Source organism: Poecilia formosa, unplaced genomic scaffold (assembly GCF_000485575.1).
Source record: "Poecilia formosa unplaced genomic scaffold, Poecilia_formosa-5.1.2 Scaffold45, whole genome shotgun sequence".
NCBI classification, from domain to species: Eukaryota; Metazoa; Chordata; class Actinopteri; order Cyprinodontiformes; family Poeciliidae; genus Poecilia; species Poecilia formosa.
In genome coordinates, this window is record NW_006799984.1 from 1763213 (window position 1) to 1790730 (window position 27518).

The 27518-nt window shown below is 39.7% G+C and overlaps 1 protein-coding gene across 5 annotated transcripts in view; it reads right to left on the bottom strand.

Annotated features, from left to right (window-relative positions):
* Positions 1 to 27518, bottom strand: part of cadm3 (cell adhesion molecule 3) — a 161081-nt gene that overhangs the window by 96596 nt on the left and 36967 nt on the right. For all 5 annotated transcript variants that reach the window (XM_016671490.1, XM_007552029.2, XM_007552028.2 and 2 more), the window contains exon 3: positions 5496 to 5645. In XM_016671490.1, coding sequence (XP_016526976.1) covers positions 5496 to 5645 — 150 coding nt within the window. The remainder of the gene's footprint in view (positions 1 to 5495; positions 5646 to 27518) is intronic.

Consider the following 27518-nt stretch of genomic DNA (forward strand, 5'->3'; position numbering starts at 1 on the left):
AAAATGTTCCCTCTGACAGATTCCTTCAGGGTTGTTTGTTTGTTTTTTTTTGGACAATGAAATAAATGTCATAATTCTGAAAAACATAATCTGAGTAAAAACAAAAAGCAGTTTTCAAAAGAATCGTCCTTTAGCAGGAATAACTGCCAATAAGTTTTTTGCAATAAGTGGAAATCTATTTTTCTTTCTTATTTGGAAGAATTCTGACACTTCTTTGACCAATCTTAATTCAGCTACATTGGAGAGTCTTTGAAAGCAAACCGCCTGCCTGAGGCCATGCTACAGATTCAGATTCAGGTTCAGACTTTGACTAGGTGATTTCAAATCCTGCAGTTTTTTTTCTTTTTGAGTCATTCAGTATAGCGAACTTGTTTTTGTGCTTTGGATCACTGTCCTCTCACAAGACAACATTCTTCTTCAAGATTTGTCTGGTAAAGAACAGATTTCACGGTTTCATCCATCACAGGAACATGTTCAGGTCTCAAACATCCTTTTCTTCCTGAAATGCTGTGTTACCTTTACACCGGATGTAATGGGACACAAAATGTTCTACATTTGACTCATCAGTGCATCGACTATTTTCCTAAAAAGCATCAAAGTATTTTTAGGTAAACATGACTCAGACTTTTGTGTTAATTTTGGTCAGGTATGTTTTTATTTTTTACTCTGGGACTCTTCCATGGATGCTGATTTACTTTTACTTTTGCTCTACTTTTGAGTCATGAACTCTGATCTTAACTGAGGGAAGCGATGGGTTCAGTGCGTCAGTTGTTGCTCACCTCTTGATTGAGGGGTCGATGCACTCGAGGCATAATGCATAATAATAACAGTTAAATATTTTGTTTCCTGCACAGATGATGGCTCACCGTGGTTTGGTGAGAGTTCAACAGCCTTAAAATGACCCTGTCATCTTTTCAACTCTGATAGATGTTAGTGATTTTCTGGTGTAGATATTTTTGAAGTTATTGATTCTTTAATTGGTGTATAAAAATCATTGTAATCTGTCCAAATTGTATTCCTATGAACTGTATTGTACATTTACGCTTTTATCTTGCAAAACTAATATCCCCTTGGTAATATTAGTTTTACCAAGGGGTTTTACCAAACAGAAGTGAAGCTCAGAAGTGAGCTTCACTGGACAATAAAGTATATCTCATCTGATCTTATCTCATCTTATTTTATTTTATCTTAATGGCGTGCAGATTCCTTTGAGATCTTTCAGCCCATCTTATGCTCTCAGATAGGAGCAATTTACGTGATTTCTTAACTTTATGGGTCTGACAGTGATAATATTTAGGTGGGGAACTGAACTCAGCTTTCTAAAAATCTGGTTAATCAAAGGAGGTAACTGCTTTATCTCATACAGCTATGGTTGTTTGGATAGATCTTTTTTCTTCAGCAATAACTGAAATCATCATTTTAAAACTGAATTTTGTATTATATTTATCTGATAGTAAAATTAATTAGATGATCAAGCATTGAAATGTAACAAAAAAAAGCAAGAACAAGGAATCGGTGAGGTCTTGTGCTTTCGCCTTTCCTGCAGCAGACTTTCTCTTTTAGCTCTGGCTTCTCCACCTGTTTTCTCTCGCCTCGTGTCCATCTCTTTGTCTCGATGTCTCTTGTGTTTTTGGTCCTGCAGTATTAATGCAGGAACCCATCTGTTTCCATGCTTTCCCAGCTGTCTAATCTCCTCTATTAGCAGGTCTGTTTTTCTCATCTCATCTACCCATCTATCCACTTACACTTGTTTCCTCCAGGGTATCCGCAGGTCCTTAAAAGGGTCTTAAAATAAATTATCCAGAATTAAGGCCTTAAAGTGTATTAAGCCATCCTGCACCGGCGACAGTTATCATATCATTCATTTCTGCCAAGGAGCGACACTTTCCTCACACAAAACCTTCATGCTCGCATTAATACAAGACAGTATCTATTAAAAAAAAGAAAAAAAGAAGCTTTCTTTTTTTGGTCATTGCATCTGCTTTAATAAACTCAGCTGGGCTTTATGTCCCTTAACAATTAATTTCCTGTTTTGCTTCATCTTTATCTCCGTTATAGTTGCAGAACTCTCATTAGCTCTGCTCCACTGGAACCAGTCTGCTTTCCTCTGCTTTGTTCTTTTAACTATTTTTTGTCTTTTTAATCACTCACATGTAGCTTTTTTAAAAAAGATCCCTTAAAAGTGGCCACATACTGTTTCCTCCTCTCTCTCTCTGAGCCACCTCTCGTCTGGTGAAAAGCAGGGTTAAATTCAACTGATATCAAAGGCTTTGTTTGGCTGATAAAAGTCGTGGGGGCTTTGCCCCGCCGCCGAGAACTAGATTGAATCGATGTGGCCCTGTGATTATGCCAGCAAGATCAACATTTCATATATCACGGCACGGGTGAAGATATTTCATCATATTTCACATCATTTGAGGGAATAGTGCGTTTTTATTATCAGATAAATCCAAGGTCTTTTTCTTCCCCTTCTTCTCTTTAATATCTTCCCGGTTTTTAGATGCTCCTTCTTTTTTTTCCCTTTGTTCTCTTGTTAAGCTCAGTTTAATGACATAGCCTGGTTAATATTCACATGAAGATTATTTTAAGTTTTTTTTTTTTAATCCAGCTACTTGTTATGATAAAATGATCATCCCTCCTTCAGTTCATGATTACTCGTTTCTTAGTTCCTTTACTGGAGCGTCACTGTGAAGAAGTTCCCCTCATCATTTTGTTCTGCTATCTCTCCACACACTGTTCGGCCACTTATTACTTCCCCTCCGCTCCAAAGCCCGGCGCACGCTGGGCTGTGCTGGAACGAGACAGCAAGGAGTTCTGATTTTTCCCATTTCCCATCTCCTTCTCTTCTTCAGCCCCTCTTCAATCAAGTCTTTTATTATCTTTCCTTTTCATTCCAGCTCTGGTGTATCCTTTATACTCTTGCCTCCTCTGTGTCCTGCTGTCTCAGCTATGAGACAAGGTGTCTGGACTCCACTGCTCGGGCCAGCGGCGATGACTCGCTGCTTCATCTCAATTTATCATTTCCGAAAGTGGAGCAAAGAGGAATGTTCAGTTCCACTTGTTACTCCATCATGACTTAGGTTTTTGGAGCTGAAAATCTTTTTATTTAAGCCTCTTTGATGTGTCTGATTCTCCTGGACTTTTCACATCTTTAAAATATATATATATACATATATTCAGTTTGCCACCAAGCACGGGTCTTTGGGCAAGTGGAGAAGATGGTGGAGTTTGAAACTCAAAACAAGCAGAACGGCCCTGGCGAAAAGGTTTTACTACAGGAAACTTTTTGGTTCTTTTGTTGCTGCTTCCCCTTCTCGTTTTTCTCAGTTCTGTTTCTCAAAGTACAGAAAATGCTGTAAGTTGATGTGCTGCAGCAGGACGAGGCTGTTTGGAAGGGACATCTTCTGCTTTTGCTCCCTCTTTCCTCTTTCTTATGTTCCCTGATGTCCACCTTCTCCTCAAATCCTCCTCTCAATTCACCTCAAAGCAGGAAACCAACTTGAAGTTTTGCATCAGAGTGAGAAGAGTTCCTCTTTCGTTTTGCAGAAGGAGTAACAACTTGCTGGTCCTTCAACTTGGCCCCACACCCCAGCGCACACACACACACATACACACACACACACACACTCACATTTTCTCTCTGTTTTCCAAATTGTCTGTTGCAACAGTGTTGGCACTGTGGGGAAAACTTCCTCAGTCTGCAGTCAGATCCATCCCAACTATTCTCAACTTTGTCCCTGTGATTGTTTGGCTTCTTTTGTGAAGTGCTAAATTAGTGCAAGAGAAAGTCTCCCTATCTCCACCATGTTCTCTATTTCTAATTCACCAACAATCCAAACACATCTTCCATCCATCTGTGAAGCTCTCTCCTCGTTTCATTCAAACTTACTGAGTCTGTTGTGTGAAGCAGAGAAATGCAAGACTTTTATTTAAATTCTTTCAGTCTTTTTGTTTGTTTTGCTATCAATACTGCTCCTGTGTCAAATAAAGGAGCCCATAAACAGATCACCTCCTTTTTAAGCGCCCAGCTTGCACACAGCGTTTTATCATAGAGCTGAGACAGTTAATCTTTAGGCACGGCTCTTATAATTGGACACATTGATGCACTTTAATTCATCAGACTCCTTGTTTTTTTGTGTCTTGTGCTTTCTTTTGTTGCCTTTATCGAGCGCTTTTGGCTCTCCAGCAATAATACAAAACCGTCCTGTTTGCTTTCTCGGCTGCCCAAGGTCTTTGTTTGAAAAGTTTTTTTATTTTTATTTTTGTTTTTTTGCATCAACAAAGCTTCTGACCCCTTTATGTTCAAAGTGATTGTTGGTGCCTTGTTCAACATCAGTGCAGAAACAAGCGTCTTAATTGCAAGTCGTTGGGTGAAAATTAGATTTGTACAGAAGTAGCACAAGAGTGTGATGTTTTCTTTTACTTTGCAATGTTTTAGATTAGCAGAGTCGCTGCTTCATGCGTCTTACATCGGTCGCAACTTTAAAAACAAGCCCAAACACATCCAGTGTTCACAAAAAGAAGATTTACATTTACATTTCAGGCCGTGATTTAGAGGCATCTTTAAGTAAAAAAAAAAACCTCTTTCTAAGTGCAAAAATGTGTTTCTCTAATCATATTTTAGCAACGCCATAGCTTCCTAGCTGGTCTAACTAATTTTTCCACATTCCAACCAATGTTATGTTTTGGAGCTAAAATACAGAAGTTTCTCTCCAATCAGCTTTCAATAGTGACAGTTATCAGCAGATATGAAGTGTAATAGATAATAGGAAGATATTTTACACTCACATTCCACTGTCCTTTGGTTGAAAGGACAGAAATGCAAATCTGTACTGTAGAAGTATGAATTTTTGGACAGACGAATGAATAATTTTATAAAATTAGAGGAATTACTTTGACTGGAGCAACTTATTCTTAGGAATTTAGGAAGTAAGGTCTTTAAATGCAAATATTTTACCAGGCTCATCCAGACCTGTAATAAAATTTGACTTCTACATGAACTAGAGAGTATCCATAAAATAATACATTTATTTATTCCTCTTTCTCAAAACTTGCTTTCCAACTGGATCCATGACTGACGGATGTTTCCCCACGGTAAGAAGTGAAGGACACATTTATCCATCCAATAAACAGTCAATTTCATTTTGAAAGCGCTAAGCATTCTCAAACAACTTCTGAGCATCATCTTCCCAGCTGGTCCTCTGTAGTAACAATCCATCTGGCTTGTTACATTACGTGATTGCTGCTGCTAAAACAAAGGTAGCCATTTGTTTGAGACACAAGAGGCAGCACAAATCTGTTGTAGTGATGTAATGATGAACAGATCGACCTCATTGTGTTAGGCGAAAACCTGTTTTTCTTAGTCATGTTGGATAAATCAAAGTCAAAGCAAACGTTGGCTGCTAAAATGCAGTTAGCAGTGATCGCCTGTTGTTGTCACTGCATTCAAGATGTTTCTCTTTAAACTTTCTTTAGCCGAACAAAGTGTCTCTCACCTCTCTTCTCTCCGAAGTACAGAGTCTGTTGCGCGGTGTTGGACCACTGCAGCGAGGAGTTGTCAGTCTCTGCCACTCGGCAGGTCAACGTCACCATGCCGCCGACGGACACCGTCTCATCCGAGGTCATGGGCTGCAGCGGGTCTTCATCTAGGTAAAAGCAGAAAGGAAGAGAAATGTCACAAAAGACAGTAAGGCGAGATGCAACAGTGAACTTCTACGTAAACACAATCAAAACCAGCATCACGCAGCGCCACCCAAATCAGATAAACCCTCAAACCGCGTTACTCGCCTCCCTCCCTTTTCTTTGTCTACGTCTCCCACCGCCCATGTCTTTCTCTGCTTGTCAGATTATCTATACATCTCTATCTGTCTTTCTGAGAGCACAGACACAATGTGTGCGCACACTGACATCTTGTCAGAGGGACAAAAAAAGCTGACAAATGGTTATCTGGTTGTATGTCTGCGAGGCCAATGTAGGAGCAATGAGTCAGTGGTGCCCAGAACCTGCACGACCCGAGGGACTTTCAAAGATGGAAAGACTGTGGCGGACATTACCTCTCCTCATGTCAAACAAACAACGACAGAGCCGACTCAGACTGCTGCTGTATTTTTATCCCTTTTCATTGATATCTGCTTCAAGTTTTCTAAAGGCGTGCATAAGCATCAGAGCTGCACAACGGGCTCAAACGCTATGGAAATTAGCAGGTCGGAGGAGACAAGATTGAGAATACAAATGACCCCCTCATAATGAAGGGATTCTGAGGGCTGGAGCTGAAACGGGGAAACTACTGATGAGTGAACCATTGGGGTGTGTAACAGTATTCAAATAGGCTTAAATTATGGTATTTAACAGTGCTCCCTTGATAACGGTTGATGGTACAGGCTAATTCTACACTGCGTTTAGCGAGCGTGGCAAATGATTTTGTGAATCAGAGCAAAAGATGTTAGTAAAATATGCAGGCTCCCATTTATAGTGAGTAATGATGAACACAGTCACCGATGCACCTTTTCCCAAGTTGAGGTATTGAGGCCTTGAGTGCAGCCGTCCGTACCCGCACACATTACGCACTTCAAATTGCAATGGTGCTCGGGCAAAACAAAAAAATAATAGCAAGAGTGAAGAAAAAAGACCAAGTCAAAAGAGGGAGCATCTCATAAGAGGATACGCCTCGAGCGGTCTTCTCACCCCTTAAATACAGCGTGTATAAATAGTTTAATTGGAACCAAATTGTCAAGCGGGAGACAGGTTTATATGGAGCGTGGGGTGTTATCACATCCGTGCACGGCTGGTGGAATTGAATTTTTTTTTTTTTTCAGAGGATGAACATCTGCTTAAATGTGCTTGGGCAGAACTCCCATCAAGACATGAAAGAGGATGGGGAGGGGCTCATGAAGTGCGGATGCAGAAGAGGAGGTGAGAAAACCCGAGTGCATGTAGCATCAAAAACACACATTTGCAGAACATGAGCAGGGAGATGCCTGCAGGAACTTTGGCTATCTTTTAAAGATGGAAGATGAGTTCAGCATCAGAACACATCAATTATTAGAAGAGTAAAAAAACTTTAGCGTCGCTCTGGGCGGTGAGGACTGAGAGTGATAACAGCTCGTCAGGTATCGCTGCCGCTTGCCAGCAGGATTCAGAAGACTTAGACACCAGGAGCCCCACATGTCAGGAAGTCGCCGCCGTTTTAATGCAGCTGTGACCTTGTGGTAAGTTTATTGAAGCAGCGTGAGGGCTGTGGCCTGAATTTGTGGTCAAGTGCCCTGTGGATTAGTGTCTCCTTTAATAGCATCCTGGTCTAATTCTTGTGGCTGATCGCATGAGCTTCTCAACTTGGCATGAACACTTTGAGCAAATTGGCTGTCCCAAGGCATCAGTCATCAAGCCAGCCACAATGAGCTCCGACAAATTGCCCAAACTTATGTTGCGCCTTTGGTAGCTGCTGACTGTTTCTCTCAGAATAACCTGTGTGTGACATTTGTCTGAACCAAAACAGCCATTAGGGACACTTTAACAAGAGGACACATTAGAGAGGAATATCCTCCAAATGGCTCTAATGATCATAAGAGGACATTCAGCTTTAGATCATTAAATCAAATTTACATATTTTTTTTGTTATAGTGTTTTTTTTTAACTTATGCTCTGATATTACAACAGTGCCTTGCAAAATTATTCCTTGAACTTTTCCACACTTTTTCACATTGCAATCACAAACTTCAGTGAATTCTAGTGAAAATTATACATCGCTTGACCTTTTTTCTACAAACAGAAATCAAACTTTGTGGTATGCATTGGTATTCACTAACATTTGAGTTGACATTTAGAAAAAAAACACATATTCCTGCAGTTGCAGCTTCACATCTTTTAGAGTTTGTCCTCACCAGCGTTTCCCATCCAGAGACTGAAACTGTCTCCCATTCTTCTTTTTATTAAAAGACAAAATTAGTCAGACTGGATGGAAAGCATCTATGGACATTACAATGGACCCTCAGCCAATCCCAGTTCAGTATTCAAGAATTTGCCCAATCACAGATTTTGAGGGTCATATCTGAAATATCTGGGGGAAAAATGTGGGTATTAACACATTTTAAGGTATATTTGGTATTTGAACTATTAAAATGTAGTTATAAACATTTTTAAATGAGGTCTCCAGTATTCACAGACTCTAGGTATTCACAGGAGGCAGTTTTCAATTGAATTCAAGTCTGGACTTTGACTGGGCCATTCCAAATCTTTTGCAGCCAACAGATTTCTTCATCCATTAATCTTTCCAACAACTCTGACCAGCTGCACCTGCTGAATAAAAAAAACATATCACCACAGCTTGATGGTGCCATCACCATGATTCACCAAGGGGTTGGTGTATTCAGGACATGCAGCATTTGTTTCCATGGAAACCAAAACGCTACATTTTGGCTTTATTTGACCAGTGCGCATCGTTCCACTAGTTTGTTGTTTCCAACATAATCTGTGAACCAAATGGTTCAAAGTATTTTTTAAACAATGCTTTTATTTTTGTCACTTTACTGTAAAAGCTCGATTTGTGTGTTTGCATGACTAAGAGTTCTCCTGTCAACATATTCTCTCAATTTGGATGAGAACTTATCACAGTTTATGCTTTTTTTTCAGTAAATGTTTGTGAAAATTCAGAGGAAAAAAAAAACATGGTTTTGTCAAAAGCAGAGAAAAATTCCTTTACAAATTTATTTCGGGCTTGTAGTTTCAAACAGTGTTAAAGTTCAAAATATTTTTAAAGTCTATTTGATCTGAAAATGGGTTAAAAGTTGAAGAAGCAAAAAATCTGAAAGCAAAGACTGCATCTCATACTTTAACAGCAGCATATTAAACAAAGTATTCAACTTTTACCAACTTCAGCTATAGTCATCACCCAAAGATCAGACTTGCAGCCTGTCAGACTGACTTTATTTCAATTAATGTACGCTAATAAATAAAAGGTTAATCTTCCTCAAAGGACTCATAAAACCTGAAACAATTTAATGATGATGAAACGGCCCTCCGCATATTAAATCCGAAGGTCTGTTAATGCATACAAATCATTTGGAAGTTAGTCACCATATGAGGATGGTAACTTTGTTAGCTCTAACAGTCAGAATTAATCAAAGATAAATTCTGGCTTAATTAAGCTGCAGCACGATGTGGGTAGAATGAAACCACATTAGGATAATTTATCAAACTCTGAACAATATTTTAAATGGACTTGAGCCATTACCTATGAGATGAGATGGGTGGATTTAACAAAATTGAGTTATACACTGATTTTTAAGTTAGAAAGTTTAGGAAGTATAAGTGCAAAGGGTTGCACCCAACCCATATGCAGCAAAATAGTTCACAGAAATCTTAAAAGAGTTGCTCGCCACTAGAATCTGACCCCGGTAAGCCCTGGATATAAATACAGCTGTTCTGGTTATTTGAGGATCCCAAACAGCAGGAATTAAAGGAGTGGAAGGAAGTTCAGCTGCAGTTTAAATGGTTAAGTCTGGCTAAACACTCAAGCTGCAAAAATAAAAAGGCGCAACCTCTCCATCCTTTGCAGACGCCGAGTTCAACACCAGCTCCTTTTATTCTTTCCTCACATCCCACTTCTTCATCTCCAACCAAAGCTGTAAGCCAGAGGAAGACACGGGTATTTAAAGCAACACAATTTACACCCTCCCTATAGCCGGCAACAAGGTGAGAGAACACAGAGGTAGAAGGCTGACTGGGATATCAAACGAGAGGAGGCAGGGAGGGAGCGCCGACAGAGAGGGAAGGATGGATGGATAAGGGTATGCAGAGGCGGCTGGGTGGCAAAACGAGGTGGGAAACCGGGACTGTGTGAAAAAGAAGGGAGGGGAAAGAGGAGTGAGACAACAGAGGGAAATTGAGGAGCTTGAGGGCTCTCCAGCGTCAAGAGACAGAAAAGCATAAAGACGAGCTTTTTACTTTGAAAAAAAGGATTATTTGTTTCTGTTTTTTTTCTAAGAGTTTAGATAAGAAGATTTCAAACAGTGAGTATGTTTTACCTAAATAGCTCAGTCCAGGCTTCTTCAACTCAGGAAAGACAAGAGGAAGAACATACACATACACTCTGTTTGATTTCCTTTAGAAATCTTCACACAGATTACAGATGAACTGTATCCTGACGCAGCATCACAGTATCAATATGTGCAAAGTAACACTGTAAAGACTCCATATTTGATAGGCTTTCATATTTCTATGGCATTTATGACCTGTATGTAAGGTGCTTTTATGGATGAATATAGATTTTAAAACAGAGGATCAAGGAAAATTTGGCATTCATCATATTGTATCATTTATTGAAATACAATTCTTATCATGAAAATTATTTAGATTTATTGTCATTGCTATAAATTCCAATTAATGACGTTTAAAAGCCAAAAAAAAAAAACTTGTCGGAATTGTGATATTTATTATTTTCTCCACAGTTTGTTCAATGAAAGCATCAATAAATGTAAACACATTTGAAAATATGATTTAATGCACTTATAAAGTGTTCAGCTAAGTGATACAAATCATTCTTCTTCATGTAACTGCGGGCCTGAAGAAGCCTTTTACAAATGGAAGTTTTTCAAGAGCAGGATTTGTGTTTGTGGGGGAATGACTGCAGCGCCATGCAGTCATCTAAAAGAGAAGCAACGAATTCTGTTTATCATCACCTTTACCATTATCACACAGCATATAGTGGTCGGTGGGCCAGTGGTTCAGCCCATGGAAAAGCTTTCGCGCTCGCTCTGTTGCAACGCAGGAAGCTCCTGTTTTGAGGACTGTCTCAAGCTGTGCCATAACACTTGTCTTCTCTATCTCTCCTCTGCTCCAATTAGCCAGAACTCAGAACAAAGACTCAGAAAACGTGGGGAAAAATACTCCTCCCATAAAGCCCGGCCTATGAAAACAAACGGTCTCCATGGCACTTATTATAAGTTCAATCGTCATAAAAAGCCTTGCCCCCACTAGTGCCACAAAAATGAAATCGCCCTGTTTGTCTCTTGCATCCAGAAGAGAAATGCACAGTGCAACTACTACAGCTCATCATGCAGGTCCGGTCCAAGGCAGTATGGGGCCTAGAGTAGAAAATGATTTGGGGGCCCGACTTCCTGTTGAGAATCCGGGGCCTTGTGTAGCTGGCCGAGCTTAAAGGAAATCGAAGACAGCAATTTTGTTGAAAAGTGAAGAAATCCTGCTGAAACACAAAATTTAAACTTATAGTATCAGATTGTAGGCATGGTAACCCAACAATCAAACTATAAATATAATTATTTGCACTTTTACAAAGTAAACTTGGCCATTAAATCTTATATATATAAATGTTATCCAATTAAAAGTCTTAATTTATCTCTGCTGAAACTGTAAAATTACATTTAAAATGATTCTCATTCTCAATAAACAAATGTTAAAACTCTAGATCAATAATCTTGGTAAACATTTAATCATTTCCATGGAGCCCCTGAAGGTCTGACTGCTTATGAAACAAAATGGCATTAGACTTATAAGGCGCTTTTCTGGACAAACAAAGATGCTTTCTAATGAAATCAGTCATTCCCATTTGTACGATGAAGGTCTCAAGCCACAGGATTGCAGCAGGATCTTGAGATGACATTTGTTGTGAATTGTACAACTGCATAAAAAAAAAGAATGACCTGCAGGAGCCTTGGGGCAGTCTGACAGAAGTGAGGCTGCCATACACCAGCACTAGGCTCCCCCCAGAAGGCAGGGCAGGTGAAGCATCTTCCCCAAGGACACGACAACAGGGGCTCGAACCGCCAACCCACCAAGTACAAGACGAACTCCAACCACCGTCACCATCGCAAAGCTCAGCTTGCTTTGCCTCAGACCGGCTCTGGCATCATCTCATTCGTCTGTGGAAAATTACATCAATCACCGAAGCTACAAGCAACTAGGGTTGTGAGAAAAGGACGTTCAGTTTTACCACATGGCATTGTGTACTTTTCTGTACTCCTGTGACAATAAGTAAAAATAAGAACTATATATTAATCTTGTAGGTAACTTTAAGTATGGCTGTGACTGAGCGGTACAATAATCCTAGCCCCACAAACATAAATACTTCTCTTGAAAAAATTTGTAATCCGTTTTTTAGGACACCTGTTAGGTTAAGAAGTGTGATTTGTATCACTAACTAAAGACAGTAACTGTATTTAATCATATTTGCAAATTTATTGGTACTCAATGAAAAAACAGCAGAGAAAATATTAAAACTAATAATAACAATGGGGGCATTTAAACGTCATTAATTGGAATTTATCGTCATAACAATATATCAGAATTCTTATCGTGATAAGAAATTTATCACAATTATTGATAAACGATACAACCATATAAACAACATTGTTAGTCCACCTTATCTGTGAAAATGCAGCAGCAAAATAAACTAAAAAAAGATAAGTGCAGAGCATAAAAGGTGAGAGATTAAAAATGAAGGAAGCCCTCCAGGAAAGACAAATTTAAAAATGTTTGACTTGTTCTTCCTCTAGTTCTGGAACATTGTTTTATTTTTCTAACTTAGAAATATTTTTGTTGTTATGGATGTTTTTGCAAAGCTTTTTACTCGTTAACAACACTAATGGTTGATGATGACACAGCTAATAGACACAAAGGCCACAAAGATTTGACTTTTTAGTTAGATTTATAGTTTGATTGTATGCTATGGTTTACCTTGTAGGCTAAGTATGTATACATGTGCATTGTTGCAGAAAATTATATTGGCCATCTGAGAATGAAAATCTCCACATTAGCACTGTGACTGTGTGTGCATATATACAGCATTTACTTCTCATTAAAATTTCACCAGAGTTGAAGTCGGGCCAGTCTGTCAGGAGCTTTTTCTCCCAGTCAGCCATTAGCTTTGTCTTATGAGAACCTCACTTTTGTCTTTCTTCATATAATCATAAGAAGTTATAATTATGGGAAAATTGTACTGATGGAAAGTTGAACTGCCTGGAACTCCAGGCAGCCAAACGGGGAAGCAATTTAAGCTCAGGGGTGGAAGGAAATTTGCTGACAACAAAAACATGAAATCAACTTTCAATCTGTTTAAATGCTTGGACTGAACTGAGTTTTTTGTTTTTTTTTAAAGTGTTTATTTTTGGGTGTGGTACTCCCTGGACAGGCAATCGCTCCATTGCAGGTGTTTCTTTATGATGATTAATAAACTACTGCAAAGATATATCAGCAGATTGTTGAAATAAAACAACATTATAATAAATTTTACATTCTTAAATTATGAGCCTATTTTTACTGTTATAAAGAATAACCAAACAGTAATAAAATCTATGAAATGCATCTGATTTATTCCATTGACATTTCTTTAGGACAGTATTGCACAGGAAATGTGCTTTTAAAGCAATTCTTTACTGCAGTAGTACAGCTGGAGTAATCTATAGGAAGGCTGACTTGTGGGCCCACATGAAGTCTTTGGAGCACGGTGATTTAACAGCAGTCTTGACACACAGCAATAAGGTTAGCAGAGTCTTTTCTGTTGTGCCTGAATTAGGAGCTCTCTAATCTTACTTGGCACTCCATATCTGGAGAAGCTGTGCCAAAGTACAGGCGGAATAAAGAAACCTCTCCTGGAATGACTCAGTTCTTACATTTATGCTTATGTCTCAGCTGAAATGCATTGTGCAAATAAAAATATAATCCTGATAAGCAATGCTTACAGATTTGGATGTGGGTCTGCGTCGGTGTACAAGTTCAGTTCCCAAACAGATCGGAACCATTCGTTTAATTAAAAACTACTCCGTCTTCTACGCCATAAAAAGAACAGACATTAAATATTTCCAACCACCTTGGCAATTAACATATTCACCCCCTTCTCTCTTCTTCTTCCATCTGTCTCCCTCCATCTTCCCCCCCTCCTTGCCTCCATCTGCCCTGATCTCCTCCTCAGCTTCCTCTCGTCCTCCCTCACCTCTTCGTCCTTCTGTTGATCCTCATCCTCTGCTCCAAACCAACTCGTTTACTTCTACCCATCCCCTCGTTCCTCCTTTCCCTCCTTCTTTTTGTCCTCCCAGGGTGGCTTTCCAGGGCTGCTGCTAATTAACTCAGGTTAATGAACTTTATTTATTGTAACACACGTCTCTCTCTGTGTGCATGCAAGCCCCTATAGACCTACATTCAGAGATTTTTATGTTGTTTATTTTATTTTTTTTTAGCTTTTGCTGTAGAAGAGTGTGGCTGTTGCTTTGCCGGGAGGTAATTATCTTAGTTTGAGTGACTCTGTGTGTGTGGATGTGTGTGAGCCTCCAGAAGCTTATTACCACTGTGGATTTGCTTGCACGCATGTGTGTTTGAGTTCAGTTGTATTTGCTTTGCTGGGAGGAATTTATCTATTTGTGCGCACGTTCGTGGGGTAAAGTATGTGCACCTGTGTGATTTATGAGATTGTGTTTTATCTGCATGTGGCTGCGTGCTTGTGTGTGTGTGTGTGTGTGTGTGTGCGTGCGCTTCTTAGCATAGCTGCAGGGAATTGTGCGCGGCAGACACAGTCATGTGTCACGGTGCCGCAGAAGCTGTACACATTTGATGAGAAACTCAGCCAACGGTGTACGGTTTGATACGCTGTGGTATGACACAGTCCATTACGCACATACAGAAGCATCTTCTCACACTTTCTGCGAGGAAGCCCCCACCACACACACACACACACACACACACACACCCCTGGCCCCGCCCTTCCTCCTCCCCATTACTGTAGGCACACACTGATCCTCATAAAAGATACAAATGTAACATGCACACGCTTGTGTCATACAAACAAACAGAGCTTAAAAGAAAAAAAAAACATTAATTTATAAGAAGATACTTAAAGCACACTAGATCAAGTTAGATACATAAGAGATGCAACCTCTTCACACACACACACACACAAACATCCGGACACAGAGCAACCTCCCCCACACCATCCATCTATGCCCAGCTGTCCCCCCCTCGATTACCACCCATCCCCCTGGGTAAATGTGCATGTCTCTGCCCTTCTGCCCACCTCTAGATCCTACACTGGGAGCCTTGTTCCCCACCTTCTGTCCCCCTTTTTCCCGCCTTCTCTGGCAAAATATGCAAATTTAAACCAGATATCTCCCACAGAACAAAAATTTGTGATTTACATCAGATCCACTCATTCTCATTCTTTGACAAGCACTTCTCTGCCTCATAAAGTATGGTGAAAGGCTTCGTTTTCAACTAAAATCTTTGCAGCTTCGTAGATTTTATTGATTCCATCATTGCATACTTTTTTTTTTTTTGCTAGTACATTCACACTGACAATAAAAACCTAGCTGGGTTGTAAAGTATGGATTTCCACGGCAGGATTAGATAAAACAGAAAATAGTTAAAAGGGTCAAAACTGCCAACTCTGCTTGATTTGTATTTTGGAGCTGATAATGTCACAACAGGCAGGAATCGAGCTGATCAGCTGGCATTAGTGATGGAGTCAGAAGCATGTCAGAGATGATGATGATGAACTTTAGGAAACTGGCAGAAATCTTTTCAGGTTCTTGTTTCCATATTTCCCTTTAATTGGATTTCCTTTTTGTGACATAAATATCTGTTTGTGTGTAAAATCTACAACAAACTCAGAACAAAAACAAACGCTGCTGTGAGAACGTTGGATGAACCAGGTGATAAAATGTTATTATCCTGCACTGACCCAAGCTGAAAGGCCACTCAACAAGGAAGAAGCCATTACTCCATGTAGAGTAAATGTCCTTAGGGACAGAGCCTGGGGGCTTCCTGATACTGACCCCAGTTCTATAAGCAGGAATGGGTTAAAATTTCGGCAAATTACTGTGAAAACCTTGTGGGAACACAACCAAAACTTAATCCAAGTCAAACAAGTTTAACAGCAATTTAATAAACACCAACAAAATGTATACAAATCTCTAAATTGTAAGAAAATTATCTCCCTCATTTTTCTGGTATTTAGCTGATAGAAATAATTTTTCTAACATTAACTCACCAAAACCAGAAAAGCTTTAATTTGATTTATGGTGTCAGAAAATGAGAAATGCATATTTGACTTTTTATGCATTTAAAAAAAAATGGCATGCCAGATGAGTTTGACTGATTTTACAGAAAGATTTAACCAGCAGCTTACATAAGAAAATAAAAATTCTTATTACGTTGTCCTCCTGTTGTTACTTGAGGTTAGTCGGGCAAAATAAGTGACATAAGTGGGGAGACGGTTGGTGGGCAGGATTGTAGAGAGGCTTGGGGATTTGAGAACCCCCTGCCTGCAGTCTTAGCACAAACAAACTCCTTAACCTTTTTGTTTTTACACCATCCCGCCTTTTTTTGTGAAGCCTGAGCATTGTGGGGGATTTTGCCAATCACGACCCCCTCCTTCTTACCACCTCCAACAACCTACCCTTCCTCTAGTGGCTGTCAAACTTAGTTAGCTCAAAGCTTAGACCATCTCCCTCCTCGTTCTCATCCTCCACCACCACTTCTCATCCCCCTCTCGTTTCACTATACACACACACAAAGACGTAGGCAGCACACCAGCAGCATCACATCCCAGCAGAGTGTCTGCAGCAACAGCAGCAACATCGAGGCGCCAAGCCGGCCGCCCCACCCTGCCACGGGAGCAGTGCAGTGAGAAAGACAGAGGAGCGAGGGGTGAGCGGAGGAAGGAGGGTGGAGGGGGAGTGGGGAGGGGGGCTCGGCTCGCGGAAAAGGGCAAGCAGCATCACTGCTGACAAAAGAGAAAGAATAATGATTTGCCAAGAAAGAGAAAGACAGAGTGAGTTGGAGAGGTAGGAGAGAGAAAAAGCACAGGGGAAAACCGAGGAAGAAGGGAATGAAAGAGGCGAGCGGAGAGTGAGAGGTGAACGAAGGACATGGCAGAAATAAGCATATATAGATAGATGAGAGCAATGAGGAGATATGACAGGGTGACTTAGAAAGGGGCGAAACCACAAAAAGAAAAAAAACAATGAGAGCAAAACGGAGGGAAGTGGAGCACAGCAGAAAGTGAGAAATGAAACGGAGGGATTGGAAGAAAAAGCAGAGACATGCTGACACGATGGGGTAGAGAAAAATACCAACAATAAGAGCTGAGGAAACTAAAGCGTGTCTTTTTAAGCAGTTTTCCTGCATAAACTCTTCTGAAGTCACCTAATAAGTGGACAATGCTAGAAGAGACAGGAGAGCGAATCGTTGATTAAAATGAGCTGGTTAATAAAAACAGATTAGCAGCATGAGTTGGTCAAACCAACAGAGCATCTTCTGTAAGTTTGTAGCATGAGAAAGCCTGTGTGTGTTTCCTGCACCTGAGCCAAACCCGGGTCGATACTGCTTTGGATCCATGTTCCTTTTGATCAATCAGCTCCTGTTCTCATATTGTTTCTAACATTATCTCTGCTACAGGAGGGGAGCTAAAGAAACTTTTAAAGGCTGTGTATCTGCCAAATATCAGGCTTTATTGACTTGACTGGTTGAGTTCCTTCAACAATCTGGCAAAATATTCATGTCCTTAGAACATTTTAACTTTGTATTGTGTTTAAGATACAAACTGCAGGGTATTTTGTTTGACCTTTACATGACAGACAAAACAAAGTTGTCCGTAATTGTAAGTTAGACCATTTTTTTAGTATAAATACTTTGGGAAAGTCCAGTAGATATAATAGCAGAAAAATCTTTCCTCTCATCACCATGTGGTCCAAAACTGCCATTGCTGTGGAAGTAAGGACATCAAACAAATGTGTAATGAATGTTTACATTCCTGTTTGCTATATATATGTCATATTCCACTGCAATTTCAAATCTGGCAAAAAAAAAAAAAAGGTGAATAACTTGTAAAACATATTCTGCGTTAAACTCTGCCTTTTGTGGCCTTGTCTTTGGCCATGCAGAATCAGCCTGCAAAAGATTTTGTTAGAAATAATTTACGCACAAAAAACCCGGGGCTATGTTGAGCAAACAAGAATATTATTTTTTGCAGCTCCAAGCAGTTTTGCAGCATGGCCAGTCAGCAGCAATAAACTATCAGCGCGGTGAAAGCAACTTCATTTTGCTCAGAGAGAAAAGCCTTCTTAATAATTACTGCCTGAAAATAGTACTTACTTGTATTCATATATTTTTTTTTACAGCTCAAGACACTCGTGCTTCTCTGACAGAGTTTGGACTTGTACAAGAAATGTCTGTCTTGATTTGCATATTTTAGAGTTACAGGTAAAACACCACAGTGCACCACTACGCCCAACTGGCTGCAAGCTGATTTTGATGCTGGTTGAAAAGTTACACAGGATGAGCCTCGGAAAGGGATCACTTCACATTTCATCAGCAACTCCTGTCAAACGTTTCCTTCTTTTGGATCTTTTCAGGATTTTTAGTGTTTTTACATGGAAACTTCCTACTTCCTTCAACTTTGTTCACATTTTGTACAACAAGGAACTCCACTGTATTTTAATGAGATTTTTCAAGATTAACCAACACAAAGTAAATCATTTGATAACAGTTTTTACATGATGGTCTCCATTTGACTCCTTTAGAGACAATATCCACCTTTGGCTAAAGTCAATGCTGCCAGCCTTTTGGGGTCCTAACATATTTCCACAACTACAGAATAAAATCTCTGCTCAAAGTAGCTCAGACTGGAAGGAGAACAACTGTGACCATCAACTTCCACTCCTGTCTTGTGTCTGTCCTGCAGACACAAAGTCTTTAGCTTCATCCATCTCCCCATCAGCTCTGACCAGCTTCCCTTTTATACAACTGGGTTTAAGATGACAAAAATGAAGAAAATTCAAGGCAATGTTTACTCTTGTTGAGATGCTTCTATCTAAATTTCAACAACACCTGATGCATATTAGAGAATGATAAACTGGATGGAAACAGAGCCATAGTGGTGCAACACACTGGCTGCCTCTGGTCTGAGCCAGCACACGGTAAAGTCATGAAACTAATGAGCATCTTCCTAGCTATGAAGTAATATCCAAAATTTCCCATGAGATGAAAGTAATACCTGAAAAAGGTATCGTGCTTTTCTTTCTCTTTCAGGTTTGCTTGAGTTATTTAATTGCAAGGTTTGCTTTATTGGTAGGACAATTGCTTCTTCTACTAAATTGCATCCATAACAGATGCTGCCACCATTTGGTAATGATAAGCAGCTCAGTTTATTTGCTTTAATGCAGTTAGCGGCCCACTGTTTTGCGTCCTGTGCAAATATCACCTTAGATAAGCAAATGAATGGAAAGCCGAGCGGTCAGCTACTTTTTCCTGCACCGTATATATCTCAGCAGACATCTTAGCAGTGTTTCCTCCTTATATTAGAATACAGTGCAAAGCCCTTTGGTAATTTTGTTCACTTTCCTGCAGCTGTGCCAACTGAGCACCTTCAGAATCAAAATGAATTGGCTACAGACTGACTGCGAGGAGCTCTTTTCTGCACCAGTAAGCAAGCCCACTTCAAAAGAACCTCAACCATCAGAAATCATCATTTGATAACAAAAAGGAAAAGCGAGCTTTATCTCTCCATCTGTACCCTCACACTCAAAGATGTGCGCACACACACACACACAAACACAAGAAAATAAAGAGTGAAATCTTTAATGTCTTGGCAAATGCACTGAGTGCCTCTGCCAATAGACCTCTTAAAGAAATGAGTAGTCAATTACCAGAAGTCTGCCCTTTTGACAAAGATCTCTGAACTTGCAATCAGGAGCCTGAGAACCTGCTCTGTCTGCCCCTCCATAAACAACCAACTTCAAAAACAGCAATCAGACTCACACAATATTAGATTAGCATAAAACAAATGTGCAGACTGGGTGATAATTTATTATCAAAGTCTATGTTTCAATTTAATTACATTCTGATAAAATTACTGCTTCCGCAAATTGTTTTTCTAAAGGTTTCCAATCAAAACAACCTCTGATTAGACATTTGTCCATGAAAACCCTAATGGTTTGTTCATTATGTTTGTATTGGGAAGCTGAAATTTCTGCTTTTCTGCTGTGCATTTAGATAGAAAGTAGATCTGAGTTCCAGCTTCTGAGATTAATTGAACACAGTGCAGCATACAATTTGCTTTTTAACACTTTCACACATAACAGAGGTGTGGTGATTGACCTCTGTCCATAACTACTAATGTGAGAGAATATTGATTTAATAAAAGAAAAGCATCCAAATCAATGCTGATGCTGAATCACAGCACTGATTTCTCTCCTGTTGCCGAGTTGAAATTCAAATCCTTCAAAACGGTCACAGAGTGCTTTATCAACGGCAACCCTGTCCTAAGAAGAAACTGTTTAAATGTTACAGTTAAAATAATTATATTATTATGTTTGACAGCATATCTGCTCAGTTTGCTCATCTTATCTCATTAAAAACAAAACTTCTGGTGGGAAAATCTGACTATTTCTGACTCCCAAAGCAGAGATTTTTCAAAGAGACGTATCTTTTTTTGTGCATCTGAGCCCATAAGAAAATGGTTTTGTCCTGCACTCAATATTTAAATGTGTTTTATGCATAAAGTATAAGTCAATAATTACCAACATTGATTATTAAGCTGCTGGCTGCAGCTCAACTTCCTGAGCAAACAGTTTGAATAATAGCCCAACCAAAAAGAGTTAACTCCTCACGCTACTCTTTGAAGAACAGACAATTAACAATAAAAACATTTATTTAAAAACAAAGACTAAATTTAGCAAGAATCCAGTCAAAATGTTTTGCTTGAAACTTAAAAAAAAAAACTAATATGCTGTATAGAAAACATGTATAGAACTGTGATCAGTAATCAGTATCTAATTGTCGTTTTTATGATTTGAAAAACTAAATTACATCAAGTTACACATTTTCATTTAAAATCTGTGATATTTTTACTCAAACTTAATGCATTGAGAATTGTATTCGTCTTGTCTTGGTTCACAGCTGTCATCATATTGTACAAAGTTACACATCAACGTGTGCAATGTTCAGACAGAAAGTCTTGAATCTTTCAGGATTTTTCCTTTGGGCCAATGCGGTTATTTTACACTTTGATGTGACGCTCTGCAGACCTTTTGTTATGACAAAACTAAGCTGTGGCCTATGCATTCTGCTCCACTGCTCCTTGAAATGCTTCAAACACTTGAAAGGAGTCCATCTGTGCCTTACTGAATTCAGTGAAAGACGAGGATGATTAAAAGATGCCCACACCTGCCTAAGGAAGGGCTCACAGTTAATTGTGTATCTTGAAGTGAAAACATGATGTTGAGAAAACTGTCTGCAGACCGTCATGGTGGGACTGTGTCAACAAGGTGTTTGCCAAAAGTCACCTGAAGGACTGCAGGGCAAAGAGAAAAACAGAGTGTGATCTGATGAAATGAAGTTTGAACTATTTGGCCGCAATTTCCAGCAGAGTTAATGGATGACATGGAGAGATGAGCATCTTCTCATTAATAACATCCCTACAGAGATGGTGATGCTATTTTGCCAGAAAGATCCTCCAAGCTGCTGCCGTGCAGCTTTGAACAGAAGAAACAACGACTTTAGGCGGCGAGCTGACTAACTGAACGCTCCCATAAACAGACCGCTGCTGTCGGAGACCAACTCTGAAAACGCACAGCTTTGAATACGCATTCTTAGATTACATATTTCAATTCAGTTCAGTTTATTTATGCATCACCAATTCACAAACAAATGTCAAATCAATGCACTTTATAAAACAAGCAGATTTGATTTAAAGTTATCCAGTCAGCCCAGCCATAAAGTTAATATTTAATTAAATATTCCAATTCAACAGCAGTTGTTATAATAAAACAACTTTATCAACAAAACATGTTTAAAAACAGTAACATTTATAGACATACCAAAAAAAAACTCAATGAAATGCAGAGCTACTAAAAGCATGAGGTTAAAACTTAAATGACCTAAAAATGTAAAATCATTATTTGCTTTTGAAAGGCAGGAAGATTACTTAAAGTGATGGTACTATGTACTTTTCAGCCACATATACTACGTAAATCAAGCACGACTTAAATAAAATTATTTCATAATTTGACACCTTAAAATTAGGCCTCTGTCTCTTTAAGAAGTGTATGCTCTTTCCAACAGTCCGCCTTTAATATGTCAGCCATTCAGCACACACACAGTTCCATCAGGTGTTTGCTAATTGCTGCTGCTGCTAGTCTGAAGGAGCTGGGTGGGGCGTAATGGGGGAGGGGAGCCTCAAGGAGGAGCTGTGTGGAAATAGGCAGCTCTGTGAGATCAAGTGTTTAGGCACAACCGATTGAAGGATTCCTCAAACATGCATGACAAAAAAACCAAAGCAGCATTATGAGGGAATGACATGATGACATCACATAAAGCTCAAAGAGTTGATTTTACATAAACTCTCCTCCCGCTTTAAGTTATGATTTCAATACTTCCTTAGGGGCGTACTTCATTAAAAGAAGAAGGTTGTTCCACAGCGTTAGAAGCGCAGCAGCAAAGCTTGCTCTTCCTTACTGACCAGTCTAAAATTATCACCATAATACAATACAGTCAAGTCCCATCATCATGTAATGCCATCTGGTACCAAGTTATGTATCTAAGGAAGCCCAGGCGGCTGCACTGAGGCGCTGACTTTGCGGCGATCCCTCATCCTGAGTACAGTGATGTAGAGCAGCACACTGCAGATGTGCATGTACTTTACTCACCAATGTGACTCAGGAAATCATTTTACAACCTAATGTCTGCAGATTAATCGATTCTGGATTTAAACCATAAAACTCATCTACTCCTTTTATGGTGAGGCTGTAACCTAAGAAAAGGCCTAAAAATAAAATAAAAAAACTCAATTGTCTGAAAACCTTCCAAATGCACTGCATATAAAGTTATATTTCACGTGAAGAGATAAATGAGCACACAGACTCCTCGCAGAAAGTCTCATCCTGCACCTTCATACAGACACCAAACTGCTTCTAAACCTTTCAGAACAGCTGTAGGATGGATTGGGCCCTCGAAGCCCGGGATCTGGCCGAGATTAAGAAAGGGTGAGAGACCTGAGGGTGAGGAACACAAAGGAGGGGAAGAAGGACTGAGACATCCAGAGACAGGGGGATGAGCCAGTAAGCCGCGGGGTTACGAGGCAAGATATGCCTCAAATTAAAACATTTTTGAACAAAGGAGGGCTGTTGCCAAGCAACCCTGCCAGAACAAGGTTTCCGGGGCAACAGGGATGACCTGAAGCTTGACCTAAGAAATGGATTTGCCCTCGGTGCCCACAGGTACACTAGCACAGGCACACACCGTAACCCCGGTCTCCGTCATTGTTGCTTTCCGGGTCCCTGCCGACAAACAGACAGAAGGCTCCTCATGGGAAAACAGCGAAAATGGATAAAATTACATCGGAACAGAACGGCAGACTTTCAATCAGGAGAGGCCTTTAAAATGAGAAGCGATGGGGTGAGGAGGGTTAATGGCTCAACTTTGCCACAAGGAATAACTAGTGAGTCGCCACACATGGCCTGTTCAATATCCAGGATGAGTTCAAGGAATAAATCAACAGAGTTTAAAACTGGATTTTGAAGTAAAGGTTGCCTCCCAGATTATCCAAAGAATGCTTTTTAAGAGAGACAACCTTAAATGTATCCTTAACGTCTTAACTCTTAGAAATGATTTATACCACACTGTTATTGTGGAATTTATTTTTGAGAGTGAAAAGTGTATTAAATTTAAGGATTATTTCACTGCACATGAACAGAACCTAAAAAGCAGAACAGTTTTGGCTAACCATAAAGTTGTCTTGGCTCTCTTTAAGACGCTGTCCTCAAACTCAACCCTGGATTACTGTTGTGCAAATCTGATCATGCAAGCATGGCATGAAAATCCTTTTATGCTTACTGTAGACTCAGAGCATACACTTTAAGCAGCCTGTGTGCTTCAAACAAAGACAAAAATAGCCAGTTTGTCCTTCCCTCTCACATTTAAAAGATGGATTAGCATGTATCCTTTCAAAGATGGCTAGATATTTAACAGAGAGATTGAGTGTTTGAGTACCTCATATTTACAGAAAAATATTTTATAGTTTCAATCCGCTCTCTTCAAAAACACCACCAGTTTAGATTGGATCAAAAAATGTGATTGAAGTTCTTCAGTTAAAGGTTTTCAATTTTTTTCCCTACAAAATTAGAGCATCATTTGAAACCTGCTCTGATACAAACTTGCTACAAATCATGAAAACTTGCAGATGCCTTTGAAGCTTGTTTCTTTGGTTTCAAGTCATCCCTCCTGTCAGACTGCTTCCACTCAAACTCACTAAAAAAAATGTGTTCTCTCTTTTCGACATGTAATTGCTGCGGAGTTACATGAGACTGGATGCTCCTTTTTTCTTTTGTTTCAGGCAGACCTTCTTCTCACTTTCTTCTTGTTTCACTCCCCCCGTTGTTGACTGCTCAGCAACAACACATGAAAGAACCAAGAAGGGTTTCTTGACAGGAGCGCACGTTGGGTGGATGGGAGACCGTGCATGTTTCGTGTGTCAACGTAGAAACTGCACAGTAAGACGGAGCAGAGCTGGGAGAAGCAGAAATGTTAATGCGGACTAAAGTTTCCAGAGTGTGTGCTGAGCGCCGTGCTGTGCAAGATCTGCTTCCCCTCCATCGAAAATGTGTGTAAGTACACGGAAACACTCCTCCCCAGACATGTTTTTGTTCTTCTCGAGGGACTACTTTGTGAAAGTGTGTCCTTCCTTTGAGTGTGGCCATAACGCCCCTGTTTCTCCATCTACGGCATCTGCAGGAATGTGTGTACGCCTCGCAGCAGCAAGCTGCAACCTAACGAACGCAACCTTTCAGATGGCCCCCACGGTCTGTCACTCCCAATCAAGACGAAGGAGATCAATGGAACAGTAAGGCAACGGGAGCAATGATGAAGAAGATGAGGAGGGGCGGGGGAGGGCTTTTTGTTTCCAACAATGGCAGCAGAGACGCAGACAGTGAAACAATAGAAGCTGGACAGTGGCGGTTTTATCGGTTTTTATGGCGACTGGCGGGGCGCCTCAGCACATTGTTGGGGCGCCTCTCGTGGGCTAATTGACTAATTGAGGTCACTCCTTGTGGTCTTAACTGTCACAACCTCATATGTCAGAGAACTGGGGCAGCCCTGAGAGCATCTGGTAACCATCGACGCCAACTATAAAGCCATTGCTTTATATTTTATATTGTACAAGTGGCTGGAACAGGCAGCCTCTACCACGTCTCTCACCTTGTACTCTACTTACCATATATTTCCTGAATGTTTCTACATCCTGTCAGGTCACAACAAACTTTAATGAATTTCATTGGGACCAGCAGTCTACATTTACTTTGATATCCCTAAACAAAATCTAATGCAATTTCTACCATGTATCGTTTTAATTAAATCATTAAAGTTCCTGTTTGTGCTGTGTAATCTCAGCTTAAATGTTCTTTGAAGGTTTCAGATGCTTATTGAAGAGCTTTCATGAACAAACAGCCTCAAGAAGACCAAGAAGCTCAGCAGACAGGATAAAATTGTGATGAAATGCAAAGCAGGGTTAGGTTATGAAACAACTTATCAAGCATGGGATATAACACAAACTATTGTTCCATCCATTATCTGAAAAAAACATCGCTGTGAATACACCACCCTCACTATGAGCCTTGGTGGTGGCTGCATCATGCTGTGGGAATGCTTTTCTTAGGGAACAGATCTACCTTCATGGAAAGATGGAAGGTTCTAAATGTAGGGCAGTGGAAGAAAGTATGTTAGAGAATGGAAAAACCATAAGTTTGGTCAAAGCAAAACTCTAGAGTTACAGCCTGAAATACAATGAAACGGTGTAAGTTATTCTTGTGTTAGAATGGACCAGTCAAAGCTCACATCTTAATCTAATTTAGCACCTAATTTGAAAATGATTTTGTCCAAACAGACAGAGCTGGATCTACATTGTAATGAAAAACGGCCTAAAATCTGATCTCAAATGTTCAAAACTGGTAAAAACAAAACGCAAGTCTAGCAGAAATTTGGTGGCTTTACCACAATGTTACTTGGAGGAGTAACAATATGCTACGGTTTCTACATTTTTATTAATAAGAAACATAAATAAATCATGTGTCCTTTGCATCCTACTTCATAATCAGGTGTTTCTGTGTGCTGGTCTACCACACAATGTGATAAAATGTGAAAACATTCAAGAGGTATGGAATAGGCACTTTTGCAAAAGCACAAAACAAAAGCACAACCTTGCTATCATTTAAGCTCTAGTAAATTAAATAAGGATTAAATTAAATAATCATTTAGCTGGAGATCTACTGAAAGCTTACAGATTGACCCCTGACCCACAATGATTTTAAAAATGCAAGAAGCAGTGCTAAGAGCACTCCCACACAGGATAAGACAAGACTGCAATATCACAGTAAATATAGTAAATTAGAGACTGAACACTTATCAGCCAAGGAATTATTTATGTACCTTATAATCTTTTGTGCTCTCAGAGAAAAAAACAACAACCTCAAAGCATTATTCCTGAAAAAACTCTATGTAGGTAACATCCATTTGATGCTACTTACCGTAATATATTCATACGGTTCATTCAAACCAAATTCATCACTGCATGCTGAAAAAAATGTAAATTTTATTCTCTGCAATGTGGAGAATCCACTGAAACATCACTCCGAGCATTACAGAACACTGCAAGTGATTTCCTACCATAAAACGCTTAACATCTCAGTAAGATCAGATGACCCATTACTCTGATGCTAAGGAGGACTGAGGGCTGAAATATATTAGATCCTGAAGAATACAGATGTCTGCAAACCTGCAGCTGAATAATTAAAGCAATGAGAAATCTCTTACTGCAAGTATTCCGGGATGCTTTTTTTTTTTCTGTAGCTGTGAATTGGAGGCAGCAGACTGATACTCTGCTACCATTGTATAAAAAAAGCGGAATACACTTGGATATATCATCCAGCCCCTAATGTGTGCCATAAATTCATGTTGCAAAGGCAAAAAAGTTGAGTGAAACCCAAACAACCGCCTCTGTGTCTTCATTCATGCGAGTCCAGATGGTGTGATGGATGTACAGCAGACAGATGTGTCCGCATGCTGTACCCTTCGATGACATTATAAAACCCTCTGGAAACCAAGCTGAGATTATGAAAACAATATGAAAAACAGCCCAATTTTGCAGGTTTACCTCTGCAGAGTCACAAGAACTGCAGATCAGATGAGAAACTAATTTTCTCTTCAGCTCTCTTCTATGACTTCTTTTAAACCTGGCATGAAAGGGTTTTTTGGTTGCTTTTGACATTGAGAAAGATGGGAAACATTTGCATCTTACGTAACTTTAAATGCATGGCAATCTGTCAGATCAGTTTCCTCACTCTTTTTTACTCTAGCATAAAATCTTGATGTCTGAACATTTTTTGAGGTATAAAATATTCAAATTTTCTTGATAGAATTGCCCAAGAAACCCATCCATCCATCCATCCATCCATCCATCCATCCATCCATCCATCCATCCATCCATCCATCCATCCATCCATCCATCCATCCATCCATCCATC